Source organism: Alligator mississippiensis, chromosome 1 (genome assembly GCF_030867095.1).
Source record: "Alligator mississippiensis isolate rAllMis1 chromosome 1, rAllMis1, whole genome shotgun sequence".
In the NCBI taxonomy this organism is placed as follows: Eukaryota; Metazoa; Chordata; order Crocodylia; family Alligatoridae; genus Alligator; species Alligator mississippiensis.
The window spans coordinates 148,617,919-148,641,382 of NC_081824.1; the positions used below are offsets into that span (position 1 = coordinate 148,617,919).

Sequence of the window (23,464 nt, forward strand, 5' to 3'; positions counted from 1 at the left end):
GTAATAAGACTGCATTCTGTATTCTGTAAGGGACCTATGGTTTTTCTGGTCTTCTTACTTTTGATATACCTGTAGAATCCATTTTATTGCCTTATGTCCCTTACCAGTTGAGTCTGAAATTATGCCCGAGTTAATGACACACATCTGAATGCTGCAAGAGAAATATTTATTACATAGGAAAACAAGTAGTAAGAGCGACTGCTAATGCTATGAAAGCTTTTCACTCTCCTCTTCTCCCATAAGGGCCTCCCCTCTACTCTACGTAAGTGTAATTTCACTACTGCAATAAATCACCAGCACACCTCTAACATGCCATGCAACCATGTAAGCACAAGGGGTTGTAATGTTGCACAAACTCTCAGAGCATAGCAGAGAGATTGCACTTGCCCTGAGAAAGTTCAACTACAGGCCTGGTGCGTGTACTAGGTCTATCTATCTGTCAAGACATGAACTATATTTTACTTGTCACTCTGAAGTAAAAGGGTGTAACGCTTTAAGATTCATAGTAAAGAGAACATTAATGGTTAGTACAAAAAGGGCAATACAGTGCCTCTCTGCCTACTGCTGCAAAGCAGAGTTAAATTTTTCTATGATGTACTTTGTCACGTCATTTAAACATCTACACAGGATTCAGCCAGAACAATAAACCAAACCTTGCATCACGAAGTTGTATTGTTTTCTACCAGTGCGTTTACTGACTTGGTTGGGTAAGTCCAGAATGGGCATATGGTTATCATCCGTAGCACCAACAAAATTCAAGTAGACAAGCTGTTTAAATCCCTCCACAAGCCTGATCTTCATTGGCAGTTGCTGGATTACTTGAACTATGCTCAGTCCTTCCAATCACTTAACTACTTACTTAAGCACAGGGATCACTGGAATTTGCACGGGAAGTTCGCTGTGTGGTGACTCCTTTAGTCTTGGAGTTTCCTTTGCATGCCCCCCCTGCTGCTGATAGACAGAGGGGTTCCATTGGCTCTGGCATTTGCTCCCTGAGCCCTGATGCAGCTGGCCCAGGAGCAGCCCAATGCCATGTGCATCCCGCTGCTGGGCTGAGCCTCATTCCCTGCTAGCCCAATGACTCTTGGGCCAGCTGTAGCGGGGCTCGGGGTGCAAAGCCTAGCTTGCAATGGCAGCCGCCTCCATCATGAGCAGATTGGGGGGGGGGGGGGGGCCATGTGCTCCCTGGGCCCTACACTGGGGTGCACACAGCAGCAGGAGCCCCTTGTGCCCCTGGCTCAATTCTCCCACCACCCACTCGGCCAGGGCCCCACTCACTTTACCCTTGCTACTGCCTCTGCTGTACTCTGTCCCTCACCATGGGGACCTTGATCTGGCCCCTGCCCCTTCCCTCCCCCACAAATCGACTTGCTTGGCTGGAGGGAGGGGGGGCACGCATGCTCTCAGGCCCCCCCCCCCCCCCCCCAGCCTCATACCAACTGCAAGAGGCTCCGCGATCAACCAGCTGATTGCGATCAACGAGTTGGTGACCACTGCTCTAGGGGTTCCCCAGCCAGTGCTGGAGTGGGGTGGGTGCATTGGAGCCCCCTTCCCCTCCCTGAGGTAGCAGAGCTCCAATATACCTATACCACCCTCCAGCAGGGGCTGAAACAACTCCAGACCAAACTCCCTCTATTCCCTTTCCCCCCTCCTATTCTGAAAACAGTGACAGCCTGGCAGGAAGTGCAGACACAAATTACAGAAGATGCTCTGTTTTGAAATGTCTTCACCTGACCCTTCGTGCAATGAGGACTCAGATTTTTACCTGATTGGCCATTTCTGAAGCTGTCTGCAGCCATGCACTTATGTATGGTCACAGCTATAAACTACTTTCTGTGGCCAGATTGGGAGAAAATTGTCGCTTCTGTCTGCACCCTAAGACTTAATGCAACTATAAGGGAATGATGAAGCTTCACTGATTTTTATAAATACACCTGATAACATGGTAATGTTAAAAAAATTCAGGTGTTGTCATATAGCATCATTCACCATTTGTCCCAGACCATTCCTAGCAATCTAGGCACCTGTCATATTTAATTTTCATTTTTATGACAAAAGAAATAATGCAACATAGAGTCTTAATTCAATCCTTCTACACACCCTGAATAACTTAAAAGAATGAAGTAAAATAGTTGTGTTGGCTCTTTACCAATATAGAATTTACCATAAAGTCAAATATCCTTTTAGTGTAATTAAATAGAAGAAATTCAATTTCTGGAAGTAAAAAGAAAAAGAAAAATCAGATAAAGGGAAAATGATTCAGAAGAAGAGTTCATTTTTCAGGACCACCCTCCACCCCCCAAATATTACCAAACTTAAAAGGAAACACTTCACCCCCACCCACTGCATTCACCTCAAATTTAACTGGAAACAAGATACTAAGTGAAATGGATTCACATCTTGGAGAAGATTCCTCCTTATATCTGGTCACCTTTACCAAGTATACTCCTGCCAATTATTTCTGGCCTCTTCCGTCTCTGGTTGGTGAATTTATTACCCTTGCCCAAGATAAAAGCAGTCAACCAATTTTTGACATGATCTAGAAACTGAACAGAACAGTCAGGGAATGTAATTTTGAGATGTTTGAGATGTTGTCAGATGTGCTCTAAGGCAAGGACCAGGTGGATAAACGAAACAAAACAGCCTCCCCACCCAGAAACATCCTTGCATTCCTGGCTCCTTTTAACATTCCTTGGGGCAGGGCTGTCCTCTTACAGTACAGTGAAAAAGTGATCAAGCATGACTATGTATTCAGTGAGATAATACTGCATGCAGTCAGTGTATGGAGTTCAATTTCAAAGGGCGAAGTTATGGCAAATTTTGAGTATTTTTTCCAATTTCTCTCAACAAAGCATAACAAGTATGCTAGCCAAATCCACGGAATATCGCAATTCAGAAATACCCATGACAAAATTGATGGTTTTTAACACTGCTCTTTTAAAAAATAATTATAAATTGTCTAAACAGAAACAGGAATAGATTTTTCACACCAAGGCTATGGACAGGTGTTCATTGCTACTGCTCAAAATTTCTGGGAAATTCTTCCCAAAAGAGGGATGGTAAAGGTATTCCAGCCTGCAGAAACCTCCCTCTCCCCACAACCCTCATACCTTCCCTACCCGAGGTGACCATGGGAGGATCAGAGCTGTCGGGAGATGCCTCTGCACCTTCTCCAGATGCAGGTCCCTCTGGGGACGGTGCAAGGAAAGCTGCAGCTGTACTTACTTCTATGACATGGGGTGTTGAGTTGCTGCTGCTCTTCCAGCCTTCCTTAAACCAGTCTCCCCCAGGAGTCAAATGTACATGTAACCATTCTAGCAAGAAAAACTCACACAAGGGAGATCTTTCAGGTATCAAAGTTGAAGAACTTCCTTAGGAATGGGACATGTTTTCTTCACAAGAAACTGAATGCTGGTACACTGGCAATATCAACTGGGAGAGCGGTGATCTCCCAGTAGAAACGCAACACCTGTATGTGGCCAAAGGATACTTCACAAGTGAAATAAAAAGACCAACTCCAAAAACTGTTCAATATTTAGAGGGCAGGTTAATCTGTTCAGCATTCCAAGCTTTCCTGGAAGCAAGTAAACTAAATAATGAACTTTTCTACTCTCCAGGCTGCTTAGTATTATATTATGCAAGATTTCCTACTATTCAGTTTAGACTACCACATATACAACATTAAGCCTCTAGGCAATACTATAATACAAAGGCTTAAAATTATGATGATGATAATAATAATAGGCTTTAAATGCCTATTCAATTTTATACAGTTGCATTCATGAGGAAGTCCAGTTTTCTGTACAGCTGCTAATTACATGCCACTAAAGAGAACAAGGTGACACCAGCATCTTCTCTATGTCCTCCCCCTGCTGCCTCTCCCCCAGATGCTTTATCTATAAAACATTGCCATGTATACCTATCCTGACACCTCATTTCGTTATTTACCCAATTCTTTATGGGTGGTTAGATTTATGTTAATATTTTGGCATTAATTATGCTTATTCTTCCACAGGTATAGATAAGCCAGGCATTTTCTCCTGTCATTTCCATTAAGCAAACTACAGAATAATTTGCAAGGTCCTTGTGAATGACTGATGCTTTGTTTAGTAATTTCTACAATTCTTGCTTACACTGTTTAAAAATAAAAGCTTTTGGTAGTCAGTGCCTCCAAATCTTACACCAAAATGAGATTATTTCCTCTTTACAGTGTGTTACACATGCCTGTGACTTCTATGAAACTATAAAAAGGGCCTTTTTGGTTTAAATATAGGGACCTGCAGTGGTAACAACAGCTATTTTAGTTCATGTTGATAATACCAAAGGAGAAATCCATTTAGCCTATAATCCTGAATATGCTTTCTTTCCTTTAAAAAGGCAGTCAGTTATAAAAATGATTTTTAAGACTTTAATTTTGATGCACAGAGAAATGTGTTATAGAAATTTTAGCATGCAAACTTCCTCCAATTTCCCTCTTTTGACTTTTTAGAAAGGAGGTTTTAATGTATTATTGATTAGATGTTCTTTGCACTGGCAAAAAAATAATTTGTCCCTTTTCAAGATCTTTGACACCCAAATGGAAACAGAGACAGACTTTCTACTTCATCCAAGAATTAAGAGCACGTTAAGAGTACGCAGTGCCTTGGGAATCTACCAGTAAGATACTGGCTCTAGAAATTTATTTATCTTGCTTCTATTACATTCAGATACAGTTAAGTAGTCATGTGGCACTTGGGAAGAGTATAGTTCAAGATGGGTGCTCCTACTTAGAGCTTGGAGAACTGTCAGCAGCTGGGCAAGTTTCTTCCAACACAAACTGTATTCATTAGTAAAGCTAATCTATAAACAATATAGTATACCTCACTGCCCTGCTAGACTGTTTTTCCACTGAACTTATAACTGTGGCCACGTACAGGCATTCAATTTCTCTTGGAAGGAGTCACTGCTCTCCTAGGTGAAACCACAATTGTACAAATATTTAGGATTTTTCCTCCCAGGGGAAAAAAAAAAAAAAAGTCTGTTCCAAGAGAAAAATAACCCAAGAAACAATCAGTGTTACATTTCTCCCAGTAAAGTTTCTCCTAGGACAATGAATATCTGCATGTGTTCCCTTCTGAGAGAAGTCACAGAACAGTCCTCCAAAATCTCAGCATGCTTGGCTCCTTCTCATCCCCCTGCCCCAAGGATAGTGTGTGTTGCTTGCTGGACTCTACTGCTGCAGCCAAGCAGGGATCAGAAGATACCCCCTTCATAATCTTCCATTATGCTGTAGAAACACATGGGCTGACCCCAAGCAGTCTGGGTCAGTCAATCAAGGCTACCCTGTGCAGTGCTGCCAACTGTCTCCATACAAACTGAGCCTACAGAGTATGCCAAGATGTATGCATGTGGGCCCCTGATTCTGCACAGCATTAGAACGGCAAGTTCAGCATTCAAATGCCTGTTCCGGGATCTCCAGGTAAGTTTTTCTACCAGGAATCAAAGCCTGGGAGAATTCTCCCAGATCATTTGAATGTGTGTACATGGCCTAAGTCAGATGAACTCATGTTCATGTTTATTGCCTCTCTAAAAACAGACATTTAAGTTCCGATTTCTCCCCCGCACAACAGAACATGGATGTCCAAGAAATGGATTTACTCAAAGGGTGGAAAGACTATTTTAATCTCACAGGATCAACAGGGGAAAAATATCTAAAACATGAAAAATTTAAATCAAATCTTTGGTGAAGAAATGGAAATATGACGACAAACTGGGGGATACGACAACAAATATCAAGCCCACCGTTCCTCAGAAGTAGACCTTTGATCACACTGCTAAAAAGTACAGGAACAACATCTCAAGTTAAACCTTCTCCCTTTTAGTAAATCTTCAAAATAAGTGTAAAAGCTAACGTTTTTGATGTGGCTCAAATCTTTCAAAATGAAATTTGAAAAAGATTCTGCAACATTAACAGTCCCCAAACAGAGAAATAAAGGACTAAAGGGATCTGGTATCAGTCTACCAAAATTCCCAGCTGTATATTACCAGCATGAGAGATACAATGATGAAACTTATTTGCCAAAGTGAAAGTCTACAGTAAGCAGAGAACACAGAATCTGAGCAACAAATATAGTTGCAGAAACAAGCAAATCCAGACAGCAGCATGATGTCAAAAGTCACTGGCTCCATGAGACTTCGTAAGCTACCCAAAAAGATCTTGGAAGTAATAATGAAGCCCTGAACAACAGACCGAGTCACAAAAGGTACCAAACTACTCATTGGCTGGACCACTCATGATATAAACCAACATCCAAATCCAATGTTGGATGTCCTTAACAGTTCATCAAAATCCTGAGGTTTCTCTATGACCAGATGACTGACCATTGTTTGTAGTGGATCAGAGACGGCTCCATCTGTCATCCAAATTGGGATCAAGCAAGGATGCATCATCACCCTAATTCTGTTCTCCATTTTTGACAGGCATTCTTTGTTCTCATGAAGGACCTCCTCCTTTCTGGAACTGACACTAAACACCAAATGGATGGAGGGCTCATAGTTTCATAGTTGGTAAGGTCGGAAGGGATCCAAGCAGATCATCTAGTCCGACCCCCTGCCATGGGCAGGAAAGGATGCTGGGGTCAAATGACCCCAGCTAGGTGGCTGTCTAGCATCCTTTTGAAGACCCCCAGGGTAGGGGCAAGCACCACTTCCCTTGGAAGTTGGTTCCAGCTCCTAGCCGCCCTGACACTAAAGTAGTGCCTCCTGATATTTAGCCTGAATCTACTCTCCGTCAACTTATGGCTGTTGTTCCTTGCTACCCCTGGTAGTGCTCGGGGGAACAGGGACTCCTACTGCCTGCTGGTCCCCCTTGGCAAGTTTACAGGCAGCCACCAGATCCCCTCTCAGCCTTCTTTTGCGGAGGTTGAGGTCCTGTAGCCTCTCCTCATAGGGCCTGCCCTGCTGCCTCCTAATCATGAAAGTGGCCCTCCTCTGGACCCTCTCGATGCTGTCCACATCCCTCCTGAAGTGTGGTGCCCAGAACTGGCTGCAGTACTCCAACTGTGGCCTGACCAATGTTGCATAGAGGGGGAGGATCACCTCCTTTGGACCTGCTCGTGATGCATTTCTGGATGCATGACAAGGTGTGGTTAGCCTTCCTGACCGCATCCCCACATTGGAGGCCTATGTTCATCTTGGAATCAATAAAGAGTCCAAGATCCTTCTCTGCCTCTGTGCTGATGAGAAGGGAGTTCCCCAGCCTGTAGGTACGCTGCTGGTTCTTCCTCCCCAGGTGCAGTACCCTGCACTTGTCAGTATTGAATCCTATCCTGTTCTCATCCACCCACCCCTGTAACCTGTTTAGATCTAGTTGCAGCCTGTCCCTCTCTTCTAGCGTGCTCCCCACATCTTAGTGTCATCTGCAAACCTGAACAAGGTGCTTTTCACCCCTTTGTCCAAATCGCTGATGAAGATATTGAACAGCGTGGGCCCAAGGACCGAGCCCTGAGGAGCCCCACTGCCCACATCTCTCCAGGTCGAAAATGGCCCATCCACCACCACTCTCTGGGCGCAGCCCTCCAGCCAATTTGTGACCCATCTGACTATGTAGGCATCGACACCACAGACGCCTAGTTTTTTTTAAATGAGGATGGGGTGAGAGACAGTGTTGAAGGTCTTCCTAAAGTCCAGGAAGACTATGTCCACCGCGACACCTGCGTACTGAGGCTTTTGTGACCTGGTTATAGAAGGCCACCAGGTTGGTCTGACAGGACCTGCCTCTAATAAACCTGTGTTGATTGTCCCTAAGCATACACTCCCCAGCTGGCCCCTTGCAAATGTGCTCCTGGATAATTTTCTCAAAGAGCTTCCCCAGGACCGAGGTAAGACTAACGGGCCTATAGTTTCCTGGGTCTTATTTCCTCCCTTTTTTGAAAATGGGGACCACACTGGCCCTTTTCCAGTCATCAGGCAGCTCATGAGAGCACCACGAGTGCTCATAAAGCTGTGTCATTTTCAGTCTGGATCATTTTCATTTGAAGACCAAAGTATTCAAAACAACCATACTTGACCTTCAATATGCTGATGACTGTGCCATCCTTGCATGCACTCAGGAAAATCTCCAGATAGCATCGGATCTCTTTGCAGAAACCTTCCACACTTTAGTTTTCACAAGGTTGAGAGAGAGGCCCCAGGTACTCTCCAGCCTGCCCCAGGCCACAAATGCGTGTGCGCTCCCCATAATACCATAGAGGGAAAGACCCTGGAAGTAGTTAAGCACTTCATCTACCTCAGTAGCCACCTCTCTACTGAGTCAGCACTGATGAGGAGATCCAGTACAGGATCTGGTGCGCAACTGCCTCCTTTGGGAAATTGCTTTGGCATCTCTTTAATCATTGTAATCTCCAGAAAGACACCAAGATGTAGGTCTACAATTCAATCGTCATCCCCACTTCCCTATATGGATGTGACATGGGTGATCTACTGTCATCATCTCAAGAGCATGGAGAGGTATCACCAACTATGCCTCCAGAAAATCCTCTACATCAAATGGGAAGATTACTGCACAAAGGCCAACTTCCTTGTTGAAACCATGGTTACCAGCACCAAGTCAGTGATCCTCAAGCAGTGACTTCACTAGACCAGACTGTGTGCTGATGCCACAGTCTTGATTCCCAAAACATGTGCTCTACTCTCAGTTACAGCCTGAGATCTGACAGTGGCCAGGAGATATGCTACGAGAACACAATGATGACATACCTCAAGAAAACCAATGGATACATCAAGAAATGGGAAGAGCTGGCTGTCAATTGACTCCAGTGGCACTGCAAACTCAACCAAGCAGCAGCCTGTTTCGAGGTAAAGCCCTCCAACTAGGAGAGAAAGGGTGGAGGAAGGAAAAGAAGAATCCCAGTCTACAGCCTACTCTGCCCTGGAAAAAGACATGCAACTTCTGCAGACTGGTCTGTGGCTCAAGGATTGGACTCTTAAATCGCCTCAAAACCCATCAATGAGCTGTGGTAGAGATCATCTCTGAATTGAGGAATTGCCGATAATGATAAAACCAACATTATGACATCTGTTGGCAGAACAGAGCATCAGATAAGCAGAACTAATCCTACTGCAGCATCATGTGATCCATCTTTCAAACAGTCCCCAAAAAGAGCTTCTCCTGCTTTTTTACAGGTTGAGTTGAAATATCACATGGCATTCAATAATCAAAAAACTATCAAGCAAGCTTTTCTAAAGACAGGTTTAATCTCAATATTGGGACAGATGGCCACTATATTGAAGGTAACAGAGAAAGGTAAGTTGAATCAGATACACTAGCACTTGGATGACATGTATCTCATGAATCTGAAAGGTCTTCTGAAAATGGAATGGAATTTAATTGAGAACACAGCATAACTCTAGTTGGAGAAAAGGATAAAGAAACCAACACACACAAAAGATTTATGTAAACAGAGAAAAAGAAGAGAAAAAAAATGCAACTTTTCTAGATAGAGATGCAATAAAGGTAAATTACTCCCAAATTTAGTGTTCCAGCAAATAATGTATGATCAATGTCATGTAAGCCAGTGATGCTCAACCTTTTTGCCTGGTGGGCCAAAAGGTTAGTGGCTGGTCTGTCAGTGGGCTAGTTCCAACCAGCAGTTTTGATCCCGTGCCCAGGGAGAGCATGACAGGGCTCCATCTGGCTGTGCTGTGCACAGGGGCAGAAGGGCGCACGGTACAACTCTAACCTAGCTGCATGGGGGTGGAAAAAAAGGAGTGTAGCTCAGCCCCCATCCAGCCACGTAGGAGGGGGGAAGACGGGGGCATAGCCTGCGCCCTCCTACCACATGGTGGGGGGGAAAAGGGCTGTTGCCCGGCCCCTACTCAACTGCCACATGGGGCTTGGGAATTTGGCAGTAGGGGAGGGTGGCAGTACTTAATTGCCAATGTTCCTCCCCCCCACCACCAAAATTTCCTGACCTGTGGAAAGCCCTGTGGGCCAGATGCCATGGCTTCACAGGCCAGAAGTTGAGCACCCCCTGATACAGACAGTTGAGGACATTTCTTGATCCAAACACTTACATTGGCTCATTTTGCAAATCACAGAATATTAAAATGACTAAGATTAAGTACAATTTGGAGAGAAAGAAAAGGCAAAGCAATTCAAAGCTGGAACCATCTTATCTTATCCTTCTCCCCTAACAGAAAGAGCAAATTGACAATGGGGGAACGGACAGGGAGGGCTATTCTGTTGAATACTTCAGTCCTAAAGCTGGAAATTGATCCACAAATCTGAAAGATTCCCAAAGCTGAAGGAAGTCTACACTGCAAAGGTCAGTTGACTCAGGGCAAGTGTGAAGTATGTAAAGCTCAAATCCTGTCCTGTCTCAAAAAGTGCTACAGCTTTTTCATTTTGGCTTATTCTGCCTGAGATTCGTGACAGGTCTTCTTCATGGCATGGTTAACCCATAGTCTTTCCTTAACCTCCGCAATCCACACTGAGAAACTTGTGATCTGAGTCTGGAGGTGCTTTAAGACTACACTAGCTTATCCAGCTGGGAATACAAGTAAAAACTTGCCTACTCTGTAGCAAGGATGAAGGGAAGACTTGCTCCAATGTGGAACACCCTCCCATCCATCTAACTTTTCCCCAAAGAACAGATGTTTTCTTCCATAAATGACTGGATTACTGGGCATCCCTTTAAGAACCGTGGAACATGTGGCCAGTGTCGAGTGAGCAAGCAGACCTTTACTATAGCATGCACAACCAGAGGTGGTCCTGTCCTGAGTGTCAAGCACCTTGGTGAACCATGCAGTAAAGACGGTGTTAGATGATATACAGGGTGCAGACAGACATAATAATTAAACTATTTTAACAGCTCTTTTAACCACAAGCATCCAGATGTACAAGCCACATTTAGAAAGGTTTAAATTTCAAAAGTATATGTGGATTATCAAGTATTATTTTGAAACAGTCCTTGAACTGGTTCAGTGCGATGCACAGAAACCAAACTGCTGCTAGCGTCTGTCTGGTCAGTCCTCCAGGTATCTCGCACTGCACTGGTCCTCACCCGCCCCTCTGCCCTCCCCATAATGGACTACTCTGGTACACAGCCAGAGCTTTATTGCCCCAACTTTTATTGCTTAAACTTGACCCAGTCTGTGCCACCTCAGGCTGATTTGTAATGGAGGTTGGTCAGTGCAGAGGGGGCACCCCTGTTTGGGTTCCCAGGGTGCTGCTCAATGTTTCTGCACCTTTTAAACAACATTTTCTCCCAAGCTGCTTGTGTGTTTCATTCCATTAGTGGCAACTGACCACACTTGGGAGCATCCTGGGCTGATATGGCCTAGGGGTCAGGGTAGCTAATGGGTAGAAGGGTACCCCTGCTTCTATATTCCAAGGGTGTTGCCCAAGGTCACTGCAACTTTTAAGCAGCATTCTTCCCCAAGCCACTGGTCAATTTTATTCCATTCCTGACAGCTGATTTGGAGACCTTAGGCAGAACCTAGAAGCAGGGGTACCCGCTCTGCCTCCCGCCTGTCCCTAGTCAGGCTACAATGCCCCAAAGTCTGGTTACCATTACCACAAATGAAATTAAATTGATAAGCAGCTTGGGGGAAAATGCTGTTTAAAAACTGAGATCTTTGCATACATCCCAGAATATCCAGCTACCCAGGAAACAAGAAACAGGGGTCCAGGCTCCTCCCACCTGGCCATCCTTAGGGAAAGTCTTTTCAAGGGAGCCTCAGTAAGAGACCTTGTGCAGCCCCCTGGGAAGGGAGAAACAGGGGTTCAGGTATCCTCCTAACTGGCCAATCCTTCATCCCCAAATCAGCCTGCAATGCAATGAACCCTTGTACACATTAGTGAGAGGGGGGATCAGAAAACTGCAATTGTGGGAACTGACATCTTTCTCTTGCTTGACATCCAGCCAATTACGAGTTTCCTCACCTACTCAGAGAATATTAGGTAAACTGGGGCACTAGTTACTGGGAGGGATGGTGGGTTTGGTATTCACTACAGGCCTCTGGTGGCAGTCTGACAGCACTGCAATGCCATGCCTAAAATGTGACTATTCTACTTAGAACCTTTGGCAGCATATGTGGAGGCACCTCTACCAAGACGACTGGGAAGTGGTTCCCAATCAGTAATAGTCTTCGAATATTTCCAAGTCTTACATCTGTCCACACCTGCAGACGCTACAAACTGCCTTTGGGACTTATAAACACTAGCAAAAATGGAACCTGTAATTCAATACACCATTGAATACCTACCTGCCAAGAGGTCAAAGTGCAAGGTAGAGCTCAGCTGGTTAAATGAGAAACCTTCTGTTTTTGCCAGTTTTGGATAAGTCATGCAAGGAACAGAAGAGTCAAATGCTGCTCAAGAGGCACAGATTTGGGAGAACTATTCTAACTCAACTGCTGCTTAATTTGATACTTACTGATCATGCCTGGTATCAGGTATGTTTCGGTCCATTCGCAGTTTGTCACTTTCTACTTGATTAAATTTATTCCGAGCGTATGGGTCCTGACCAGATCGAACCATTGTAGCACTAACGTAGGCATCTTGATCGAAATCTTGCCATCGAACTTTTCCTGAAGTGAAAGAAAAAACCTGAAGTTAAAATAAAATTAACATAAATTTGAAACAGACTTTAGTTCTCAAATGCTGAAATCAAATTGTTTGCTTTAACGGTATAAAAAGTACATAACTTCCTAGTAGCATATGCTGCAGAGTGATCTACTGTACGCTACCCAGTGTATTAGTGCTGGACTAGAATTCAGGTATTCAGACCGCAACTCCACTGCAGTATTTGCTAGACCATGCTTCAACTCTTAAGTTAAAAATTTTAACCATAACCTAAGTTACCACATGTCCCAATTCACATCTTTAAAAGACAAAAATCTATAAAACTAAGTGGCTGATGATTTCAGCATATATGTATAGGCCAAGAAAGGCTTAAAACGGTTTCAGTTGACACTTCAATTAACTTCACACAAGTCACTCAGGTTTAATTTTGCATAGCAGCATCTTTTAAGAAAGAATCTGAATTTCTGTATTCCAAATGCTTGTTCCTTTGGCAGCAAGGTTAGAAGTAAGTTTTTATATGACAAAAGCATTATTTTAGTAAGACCTAGAAAATATTGCCAAAAGGTAGTGCTACTTGATCACTTTGTTATGGAGGACATGAAGTAGTTGAAACAATTTATACTGTTCAGGTTCCAAGCCAGTAGTTAAACTCTTTTTTTTAGTCAAGACCATTAAACTATTCAATCACTGGTAACAGTTCTCTTCATCCAAAGAAAAGGACAGTGTTCTTCCTGACAGGAGGACATTATTTCAGAATACAATGCTGCTACCCTGACTACTTGAAAACAGCCTACATGACGACAAAAAAAAAAAAAAAGTTTCTCACCTCAGGAAAGAAAACAATCCACATAGGAAGCACATACCTCTCCCATCATCTCAGTGGGAAACCTAGTGCACCCTCCAGAGGTCAATCGTATGGACACACAAATCTGCCATTCAGGTAATGGTTTGCCTTCTGGCAACCAAGAGGAAATGCTCTATGAAAGGGTGTGCCTGAACTCTTAGGTAGGGACCTACCAAAATTGCGATTTTGAGGATTTTTGCGAAATCTGGCATTGCCCGTGAAATCTGTGAGGAGGAAAAGAAAAAAAAAAAAAAACTTATGGAAAATAAAATGCTGGCTCCCCAGAGGAAGTCAGCAGTCCTTAGGGCGCTGCGGCAGCCCACTAAGGCAGGAAAGAGAGGAGGGGAGGGCTGCCCACTTGAAGAGTTGCTGGCAAGATGGCTGCAAGGGCTGTCTGGCATGTGGTCCCACCCCTCTGCACCAACTGGCAATGAGGGGCAGGGCCGTATGACAGGCAGCCCTTAAAGCCAATCAGTGGTGATGGGTGGGGCCACTGGGGCCCCTGAAGCTAGAGACATGCAGGGCCAGTCATGCTTTGCCTGCAAAATGGCTACCGGGCCTGTGTTCTGCTCATGAAATGGGGAGGCACCTTGAATTCAGTAGGTTCCTACTCATAGGTGAATCGTCAACTTTTGCAATCACAGGATCCAATGGATCTCCTACCTTCTGCTTCCCTACCTCCTGCTCAATACCCAAGTGGTCAGGGCACTTACCCAGAAAGCACCTCTGTACTAGGCTTCCCTCACCCAGATGGGCTTGATCCCCACCTCCCAGTTCCCAAGAAAAACTGCTGTGGGCTAGGCAGACCAGAACCCAACACTCTCCTTACTGGGCTATTTAAAATAAATAAATAAAAAATAAATATGTAAATAAATAAATAAATAAATAAATAAATATGTAAAATTAAGGTCCATCTTGCTAACACTCTTGGTCCCATGAACCTCATGCTTTTGGACTAGCTTCAACAGGAGAGATAAAGAATACCCTCAAGCCCTGCCCAGCCTAGTCCACAGCCTGGTGACCAGACACCTCCCTGAAAAGTGCAGGACGTTGGCTTGGATCCACCCCCCACCCACAGACTGAGGAAGTCCTACAATGCATTTTCTAAACTTTAACGACTAAGCTACTGGACAAAAAGGCAAGTGGTCCTACTACCCCTATTTTTCCCAATTTAAATAACTTAACACTTAGAGAAAGACACGATGAAAAAACAAACACACTGACCATTTTCCAGGGGTCTCACCAGGGTGGAATAGGATTATACTTAGGCTGGAAACAGATGTTGCCTTTGTGTCATCATAGACATTTTTATGGCAAAGACAAAGGCAAAGCAAACAGACATCCACACAACAAATGCCGAAAAGTGTGATCATGACAATAGGCGGTATAAATTTGTGACGCTTTTTGCAACAGACAACTAGATGCTCCTGGGACTTCAGGGGGCCTATCCTGTGCACTCCAAGAATCCCCCTGTAGGACTGGGCCCCTGAAGCCCTCAGAGCACCTGCCTGAGTTTCCTCATGTGCAGAGGCATGACAAAGGAATTCCTCGGCCTGTGTGTGGTGTGGCACTGCCATGCCCAGAGCTGGGACAATAGGCAACATTTGTATTCCTTAATGAGGCAGATCAGCTGTGCTAGGTTACATCCCGGTACAGCTGATCCTGCTCCAAAGACTACATCTGTTTATAACCTCAGTGACTGAGATGCCTGAAAGCCCTATAAGTACCATTTCAATGTCAGAAATGGAACAAAATCTGGGTCCAAAAGTTTTTCTTTCGTCTAGGAAAAAATATAAAAGATGTCTGTAGCACAGATTAATTTAGAATTAAGAGCTATATGACTATTGACAAGAAACACACTTCAAAACTGTAGAAGATTAAAAAAAACTTCAAAACCATTGGAGCCCAAATACTACATTTTCCAACAACTAAGTACTGTTCCCTCCCCACAGCAAAGTGGAAGTGCTCATGGAACTACATTAAACAAGTGGCACAAAATAAGGTATTATGTCATTAAACACGTAATAAACAGATAGAAAAAATGACCTCTTCAGGGGGAAGGGAGAGGTCACTGTTTTATGGACAAAATGTTCGTAAGAAGAGTGAGGTTTCACAATGAGATTTCAAAAGCAACACATGGAACTATCATTTCAAAAGGTATTTTGAACAAGTTCAGTAAGTGGCAGATTACCAGAGATACTGGCATTTTCTTGGAGCACTGCATGTAGCCCAACTAAAGCTTTTAGGTGAGTAATGCATCTAACTTCAGATACTTTACGCATATCCTGCTGCTTTGTATCAAAAAGGTATGTGATTATAAGAGCTATCCATTAGAATTTTTAAAATGCACAAGTCAGAAGTTGGTCAGACATTTCAAGCATCCCTTTGCTACTGCTGCCAACCAGCACAGCATGCCAACTGAATTAGGGCTAGTTAATGACATTACAGCCAAGTAGAATTTCACTTCGAATGTATTTGAACTTCTGCTGGGAAATAACAGACTCTGATGCCAAGGTGATGATTATGTTACAAAACCAGATCAAACCAACTGTCTTCTATTTACTAAAAAAGAAAATGAGCAAGTTGAGATTCTCTACAATCTCAGAGAAGCCCAAGGCGCTGACCCATGAAATCAGCTCTGACCAAGGCTACAAGATTGCTTATAATACTGGTAAAAGGCACATGAGCCATGCCAAAAGTGTTTTAGAACTCACTGATATCTGGTTGAGCTGCAAATACCACAGCAAAGATGCATGGATCTGTAATTTGGATTACAATTTTAAGATCTATCCAATCACTTCTAATTGAATACCCACTGATACAAAATGAATTACCCATACAAAAGATTAAGAAAGTGTGGCCACGTCTACACAAGAAGCTTACTGTGCAGTAGCATCGCCAGGCACGAACCGTGACACGATGCTACTGAACAGTACTCATGAACTACTGCGCAGTCATTAGTACTTGGTTGTGCAAGTACTAAATGACTGCTACAAGACTCGAGACATCTTTGCACATGATTGTGACTTGGAACAAGTTGTTGCTTGCATCAAATCACTCTACACTTTATACAATTGACAGTTTTTAATACATACAATAGTATGAATTTTCCAAATGTTAATTCTTATGGGTTAAAAAAAAGCTGTTAAAACACCACTCTGATCAATCCTTCTTGCAAATCTCAGCTTCAGAGACCTGAGGTCACAACTGTAGTATGTATACGCACAATACACTGATTTAGAAGCAGCATGAAAGAGTGCAAATGTTCTCACTAGAGCAGTTAATAGTATGTACCATATTTACCTGAATCCAAAATTACAGGCAGTCCTTGACTTGCAACGTTTTGAGTTACAACATTTCGCACTTACAACGTTTATAAATTAACACCGTTTCAACTTTGATGTCAGTTTCGACTTTACAACGCTTGATCTGATGCCATGCTATGCCGATGTATACGTTCACTGCATTGCCCATCTCCCTGGAAAACATCTGTCTAAGCTTCCTTGGATGCTTTCTTTAAGAAAGCAGCCAAGGCTCCAGAAAAACCTGCAGCCAAGACTCCTGAGAAGACTCCAGCCAAGAGCCCTTCAAAAAGTCCAGCAAAGCCACCTCAGAGAAGTCCTTCCAAATCAATGTGATTGCTAATTACAATATATATACATTAATGTAGCTATATTACTCATCTATAATTGATTGAGTACACAATTATTGTTTATTTTTGGTGAAAATAGGGTATCGGGCAATCCCTCATTTATAACATTATTTCCTACGGGAAAACAGGTTCCAAGTTAAAACATTTTGACTTAAGACGCAGTTTTCAAGAACCAATCGTGTCATAAGTCCGAGGACTGCCTGTACTTCAAAATTACCATATTTATTTGATTCCAAGGAGAGGGTTCTTTCCCCCTTCCTATACCATGAAGGGAAAAAACCCTTTTCTTAGAATCAAGTATGAGAGCAGTGCAGGGTGCAGGTAGCTGCTATGGCTTAGGTTCCAGGCCCTACCTGGGGTCAGGGTCATAGCCACAGCTGCTACATGCTCCCCCGCCCCTTACTTCGGCACCCAGACATCTCCCTTCTGCAGTCTCTTCCCCTATTCTCCCCTGCCCATGCAGACTCTGCTCCCCCACCTGCCCCTTGCCCTGCCCCCCTTCACCCATGCTCCATCCTGGCAGCTCTGTCCATGCTACAGTCTGGCGCACCGAGTACAGCCCCAGCCCAGGCCCACAGCAGCAGCCCACAAGGCTACTATAGGGGCTGTGCTGGAGCCATGCTCAGTGCCCCAGGCTAGAAAGGGGATAGAGCTTGCCAGCGCAAAACAAGCAGGGGGGAGCATGGAGCAGGGGCTGGAGGAGGAGCAAAGGCTGGGGGAGGGAGAAACCGGGGGATGTGGGGGAAAGGGGCAAGCAGAAGCAGCAGGCAGAGGGAGGGGGCAAGCTGCTTGACCCACCACTGCCTGTCCTCCTGTAGTGATGTGGGGGATGAATTAAAGGACGACCCTCCAATAATTAGATTCTGTGTGGGGAAAAGTATAACAAATTCATAAAGCTTCCCACAGAATCATATTGTGCAGGGGTTGTCTTAAAATTCAGGTTCATTTTAGATTGGGGCAGATAATTATTTTGGGCAGAGGGCCGCTTACTGAGTTTTGGCAAGGTGTCGAGGGCTGCAAGGGTAGCCCCGCCCCTTGAAAGGTGCCCCATCTCCTGGTCCCCATCTTGTGACTGGAAGTCCCGCCCTCTAATCCCTGACCTTTCCTACCAGAAGGCCCTCCCCATGTCCCCCAGAAGTACTCCTTTCAGGAAGGGGTTTTGCCGTCTCGGAACCAGAAAAATACCAAATTCTATTCTAAAAAGCAACCATCTACAACATTGATTAATTTGATTTCAAAAAATATTTTTGTCCCAGTGTACATGCATTTGTGTAGTGTACACAGAAGTGATAGTATAATTGCTTAAAATGAAGTCTTACTCTTGTATATTATGGGGAGTGGGTATAGGTTTGTGGGAGACTGTGGGTGTGCGGGTATGTGGATAGGTGTGGGGACATGTGGAGGGCGGGTGTCTGGGGTATGTGAGGGTCTGTGTATATAACAGTATGTGGGGGTGCATGTGTGTGTGTGGGACTCGCCCTATGAACACACACAGATGCACACATACTCCCACTCCTGGCCCTAGGGTACCAGCATGGGCTCCATATGGTGCAGGAGCTGCTGGCAGGGAAGCAGCGAAAGCAGCGGGGGGGGAGGGGAGGGGGGCAGGGCTTGAGTTTGCCCACGGTGCTGCCGCTTACCTGGAGACCCATTATGGCGGTGATGGCCACTGCCTCCAAAACCTCCTGCTGTCGCCATGGAGCCGTGCCCGGAGCTGTGTAGCTGGCCGCCAGGCGGCAGCATGGTGGTGGCCGGGCAGCACGCAGCCATCCCCACCACCACCCCGCGCTGCGCTGCGCCGCTGCCGCCGGCCGCACAGCTCTAAGCACGGCTCCGTGTACAAACTCAAGCCCCGGCCCCCCTCCCACCCAGCGTATAGTCACTGATTTTTGTCTTACGCACTGATTTCAGAATGTAACCCCCGCATAAGATGCAACTCCACTGTATTGTCTCTGCTTACTGCTGCAGAAAGGCTAATGTTTCAAAAACAACTTGCTAATTAGGTTTGAAGATAAAGGCTGATCAACAGATCCTTTTTCATTAACTGAACATGCATTTTTTTTTATTTTTTTTTTTTTACACTATTTAGTTTATGCATACATAATTGCAGACTTCAGTTTTGAAAATTATTGCTGGTCAGTTTCCGGTGGCCTACAGAGCTTCCCGATTAGATGGTGCTGGTGCACCTTATTTCCCAATGACAAACTGAGCAGATAAATACCAGAGCAGATAAGTAATTTATTTAAATTGGATTTATTTAAATTGGACATTCTTTAAAAATAAACCTTTAAAGAATTCAGTTTGAAATGATGACAACATAGATTAGTGTAATTTTAGGCCTTAATGATAAATAATTTAAACAAATGTTTGCTGCCAACATTTTAAATTAAATCAAACTGGTGAACTGGTATAAAATTCCTGGCTAAACACATGTAACCAAAGTTGGAAGCAATAAACTACCTTTTCACAGAAATAACCTTGCTTGCAGGTTCAGAGAAGATATTTTCTTCATTCAAGTTTCTTCAACTAGTCTAATTTGACCTCATTCAAAAGTTCAGAAATTAACTGGGGGAGCTAAAAATGAAAAGCCTGGTTTCGTCATCCAATCTATGAATAAAAATGAAATGCAAGAGGCTGAGATCTATTAGGAAGAACATGGCAACCAGAAATGGTCAAAGCTGGTATTTCCTTTTTTTTTTTTAAAAACAGTAATTCTTCTAGCAAAACATTTTGCTATTCCTTTTTCCTTGCATAGCCAACATATTAAATTTTAAATCCTCTGTGCATTTTATTGAATACGCATTTGAAGTCAAATAGAGCGTGACAAATCATAAGTGCAAATAATCAATTAGTAAATGGAAGATGAACAAGTTTAACAAAAAAGTGTAATAATTAAGAAAACTCAGTAAGTGAACATTAAACTATGCAACGGCTTAAACATGTGCATCTCAATGACCACAAAACCCCCCATGAAGACTGTTTAAGTACAAATCAACATGTTCTAATCGTTGCCAGCCAATGTTTATCTATCTTCCTTTAGGAAAAAAGAACTAAAAATACAAAATAAGGTTAAAATCAATTGTTCAAACGGTAGTATGCTTGCCAACTCAAATCAGATTAAAACAGGGAACTAAAATCGCTTTAACAAATATCTATTAGAGTAGAGTGATATAAAACAAATAGGGGTGCATATCTATTAGAGTAGAGTGATATAAAACACATAGGGATGCACATCTATTAGAGTAGAGTGATATAAAACAAATAGGGGTGCACTGATGGAGATTTCTGGGGGCCCAATGACAATAGCCGATTTTTAAGGAGGCATATCAGCTGATACTGATCCGATTTCCGATATGCAGCTCTTCGGCTTCAAAAGTTGTGTCCAGCTGGTAAGTCTGGTGTGGTGGGAGGGGGAAGATCAAGGCCTGTGCTGTGAAGGAGGGAATGGTAATGGGAATAGTGCTAGGGCTGACCAGCCAAGGTGGCTGGAGGGGTGTGGCACAGAATCGTAAGCAGCTCACGTGGCGTGGGGTGGGGACAGGATGGAGGCGCAGCTTATCTAGATGGGGCATGGTAAGGGACAGAGGGGTAGCTCTCACCACTGCGCACAGCTTGTCCGGTGCTCATCTGGCAGTTCCCACCACTTGTATGGAAGAGCTGGGGGGTGTGCCCCCGGATCTGCCTGGCTTGGAAGAGCCTGGCCCCAGCCCATGCAGAATCTATACCTCTCAGCCAGAAGCTTTTGCCTCTGCCTTGCCCGGTCATAGCTCCTAGCTGCTCAGCCCTGTTGCAGCTCCTTGCATCTGGAAGAGCTGAGCCATGCCTGTCGCAGTTGGGGTGATCCACAGGAAGGGCCCAGCTTGCCTCCAGAGTTGCTGCTGGCCCCTAGGAGTGGGAGGCACCTCATCCAGCCCTGCTTTGCACCCCAGCTTGACTGACCCAGCCCTTAAAGAGTCAATCCTTATTCCAAAGTTATGGATCCAGCTTGCTGACTTCCCTTACTGACATTGTTTTAACACAGGGGTCAGCAACATTTTTGGGCAGAGTGCCAAGAACACCCACAACCTTGACTTGTAAGATGTTGGTGCCAGGGACAGATGGTGGTAGGGGAGCCACGAGGGGCGCAATCCTTGTTGTGGTAGTGCAGCCCTGGCCCCTTAACTGCTGTCCACCCTGAGGCACATGTGCTAAGCAAAATGCCTTTGAGTACTACACTCTGGCACCCATGCTGGAGGTTGCCTACCCATTTTTACATGCCAGAGGCTATTCACTTGGGAGACGATGCTGCAGATATGGGTACGGCCCAGTGCGAGATTTACACCCTCTTCCCCAGACTTTCAAGGGCCAGCGAGAGGTTACCAGACACCACCAGAACTGCAACGCTTTCCAAGGCTCAGGCCCCTCTCTCGGGGCAAACCCATTCCAGGGCATCCTGCCCTTAGCACAAAAAAAAAGAAAAACCCACCTCTTCCTGGGGCTCCTTCTGGCTTCCCTGGGATTGGTTGCGTAACCACACTGGATGCCTCGTGGTGCCCATCTCCACCACTCCAGATTCTGGAATCTGACTCTCTTTCGATCGGCTGAAGGCAACAGAAGCCACCACTCGCCCCTTTGGAACAGCGCTCACCTATCTCTTAGGACCGACTGACCCATGTTCAACTGCTGTTCACATGGAACCCTTCTCCACTTCAGCCTTCAAAGTTCTTGTTTGAATATTTGTTACTAGCACCAAGAGCTGTACCTATGGATGCTCTACCCAGGCCCATGCCCTAGGCTTCATGCCCACTGCAGAGGCCCTCCAACTCATTGTGGCATACCCCTGTGGATCATTGCCACTGATGCCTGGGTAGGGGCCCAATTCTCTAGCACCATCCATTTTCAGGACTAGTTTATTTGGCAGGTGAGTTGTTACAAACCTTACTGCAGTGGTTCTCAACCTTTTTTTGTATCAGGACCCATTTGTAAACAGTAGCCAGTCCCAACCCCATGCCCCTCACTCCTGACCTGCTGCCCCCCACCCTCAGGCCTCAGCCCCCAATGTATGGGGCAGGGGTGTAATGGCAGAGTAGGGGGCGCTACTACGCAGAGCCACCTGCCTCACTGAGCCAGGCCCAAAACCTCACTTTGGAAGCCTCCCTTGGGGAGCCTGGAGCTGGCTGTTCTGCTTCCTGAAGAACACCCGCAAGCCTGTGGTAACGCTGCCACCACCTGGGCACTAGTCTCTGGCAGGGCTCTGTGCAGTCCAGGGCAAACAAACCCTGCCAACCTTGGGGGTGCTTTGCCCATAGTAATATTTCTGGGCGTTTTTTTCAGCCTGAAGCATCCCTAGATAGCATCAGGAAAAACCGAAGAATAGAAATAAAAAATCTTCGCTTGCCAGGCAACGAGCAGAAGGCCTTCCCCCTCAGCAGCCCAACATAGCAGGTTGTAACCCAACACCTTATATTGAACCAGAGCGGGGGGACGGGGGGGGAAGGAGTGGGGGGAAGTAGAACAAGGATGTCAGTACACTTTGAGCAAACAAAAGCAACAGGAGTCATTACAGATACTGGATATGGTGACCCTTTTAAGATGCAACTGGCCTAAACATAATTCCTCTCCTGGCTAGTTTCCAGATTCCTACTTACAGAAATCACCAAGCAGCAGCCTGGTGTGCTTGCTTGAAGTTTTTCAAAGTGCCTATCAGAAGGAAAAGAGCAGCCAGTCCCAGCTAGGGTTTGCGAACTTTATACTACATGGCTTCAGGCCCATGCCATTAGCCTGAGCAAAATAGCCCACCACGGGCCCCTCCTTCAGCCACTCGTAATATTCCATGTAGCCACAGCTACGGCCAGCTGCAAAAATTATCTGGCAGCCAATAATTTTTTTTTTTTTTTTTTTTGCCATACATACTCCTGTCATTGGCAAGGCACCAGGGGGCTGGGGAACAGCTCCTCAGCCAACCCTACTGAGCCCAGATTGGCAAGCTACCCCTTGCGTCAGCATCCCAGCATGAACCACAAGGAGACACTGGGCTCAAAACGTGCTGTGGCCTTTAACTGGATCTCTTAGGGGTACTCCCCTTAAGAGTCATAGAAGAGTCTGAACTACTCCCCTCATTTACCTGTGCTGCACGGTAAATTCTCTGGTTGTTTTCTCCTGATCTGACCTCAAAAGTGGGCACCCTAGTACCTATGTCCAGACCAGACTGAATTAACTTGATCTCAGAAGCTAAGTAGTCCTGGGCCTAGTTAATACTTGGATGGGAGACCACCTGGGAATTCTGGGTGGCATAGGCAGCCCAAGCCTTTTGCTTGGATGTGCAGAGGAGGGCATTGCTTTATTTTAATTCATTTTACTTTACTTCACTGTTCATATTCTCCTCCTAACCAGATACAGCTAGCAGGGCTGGGGAGGAGTGCAA

At 44.9% G+C, this 23,464-nt stretch overlaps 1 protein-coding gene and 1 pseudogene across 1 annotated transcript in view; one reads left to right on the forward strand and one right to left on the reverse strand.

Annotated features, from left to right (window-relative positions):
* The window catches only part of GALNT2 (polypeptide N-acetylgalactosaminyltransferase 2), a 178,490-nt gene that overhangs the window by 59,531 nt on the left and 95,495 nt on the right, over positions 1–23,464 (reverse strand). The window contains exon 3 of the mRNA XM_006267910.4: positions 12,417–12,570. Within this exon, the coding sequence (XP_006267972.1) occupies positions 12,417–12,570 (154 nt within the window). The remainder of the gene's footprint in view (positions 1–12,416; positions 12,571–23,464) is intronic.
* On the forward strand, positions 23,231–23,339 carry LOC132247994 (5S ribosomal RNA; annotated as a pseudogene).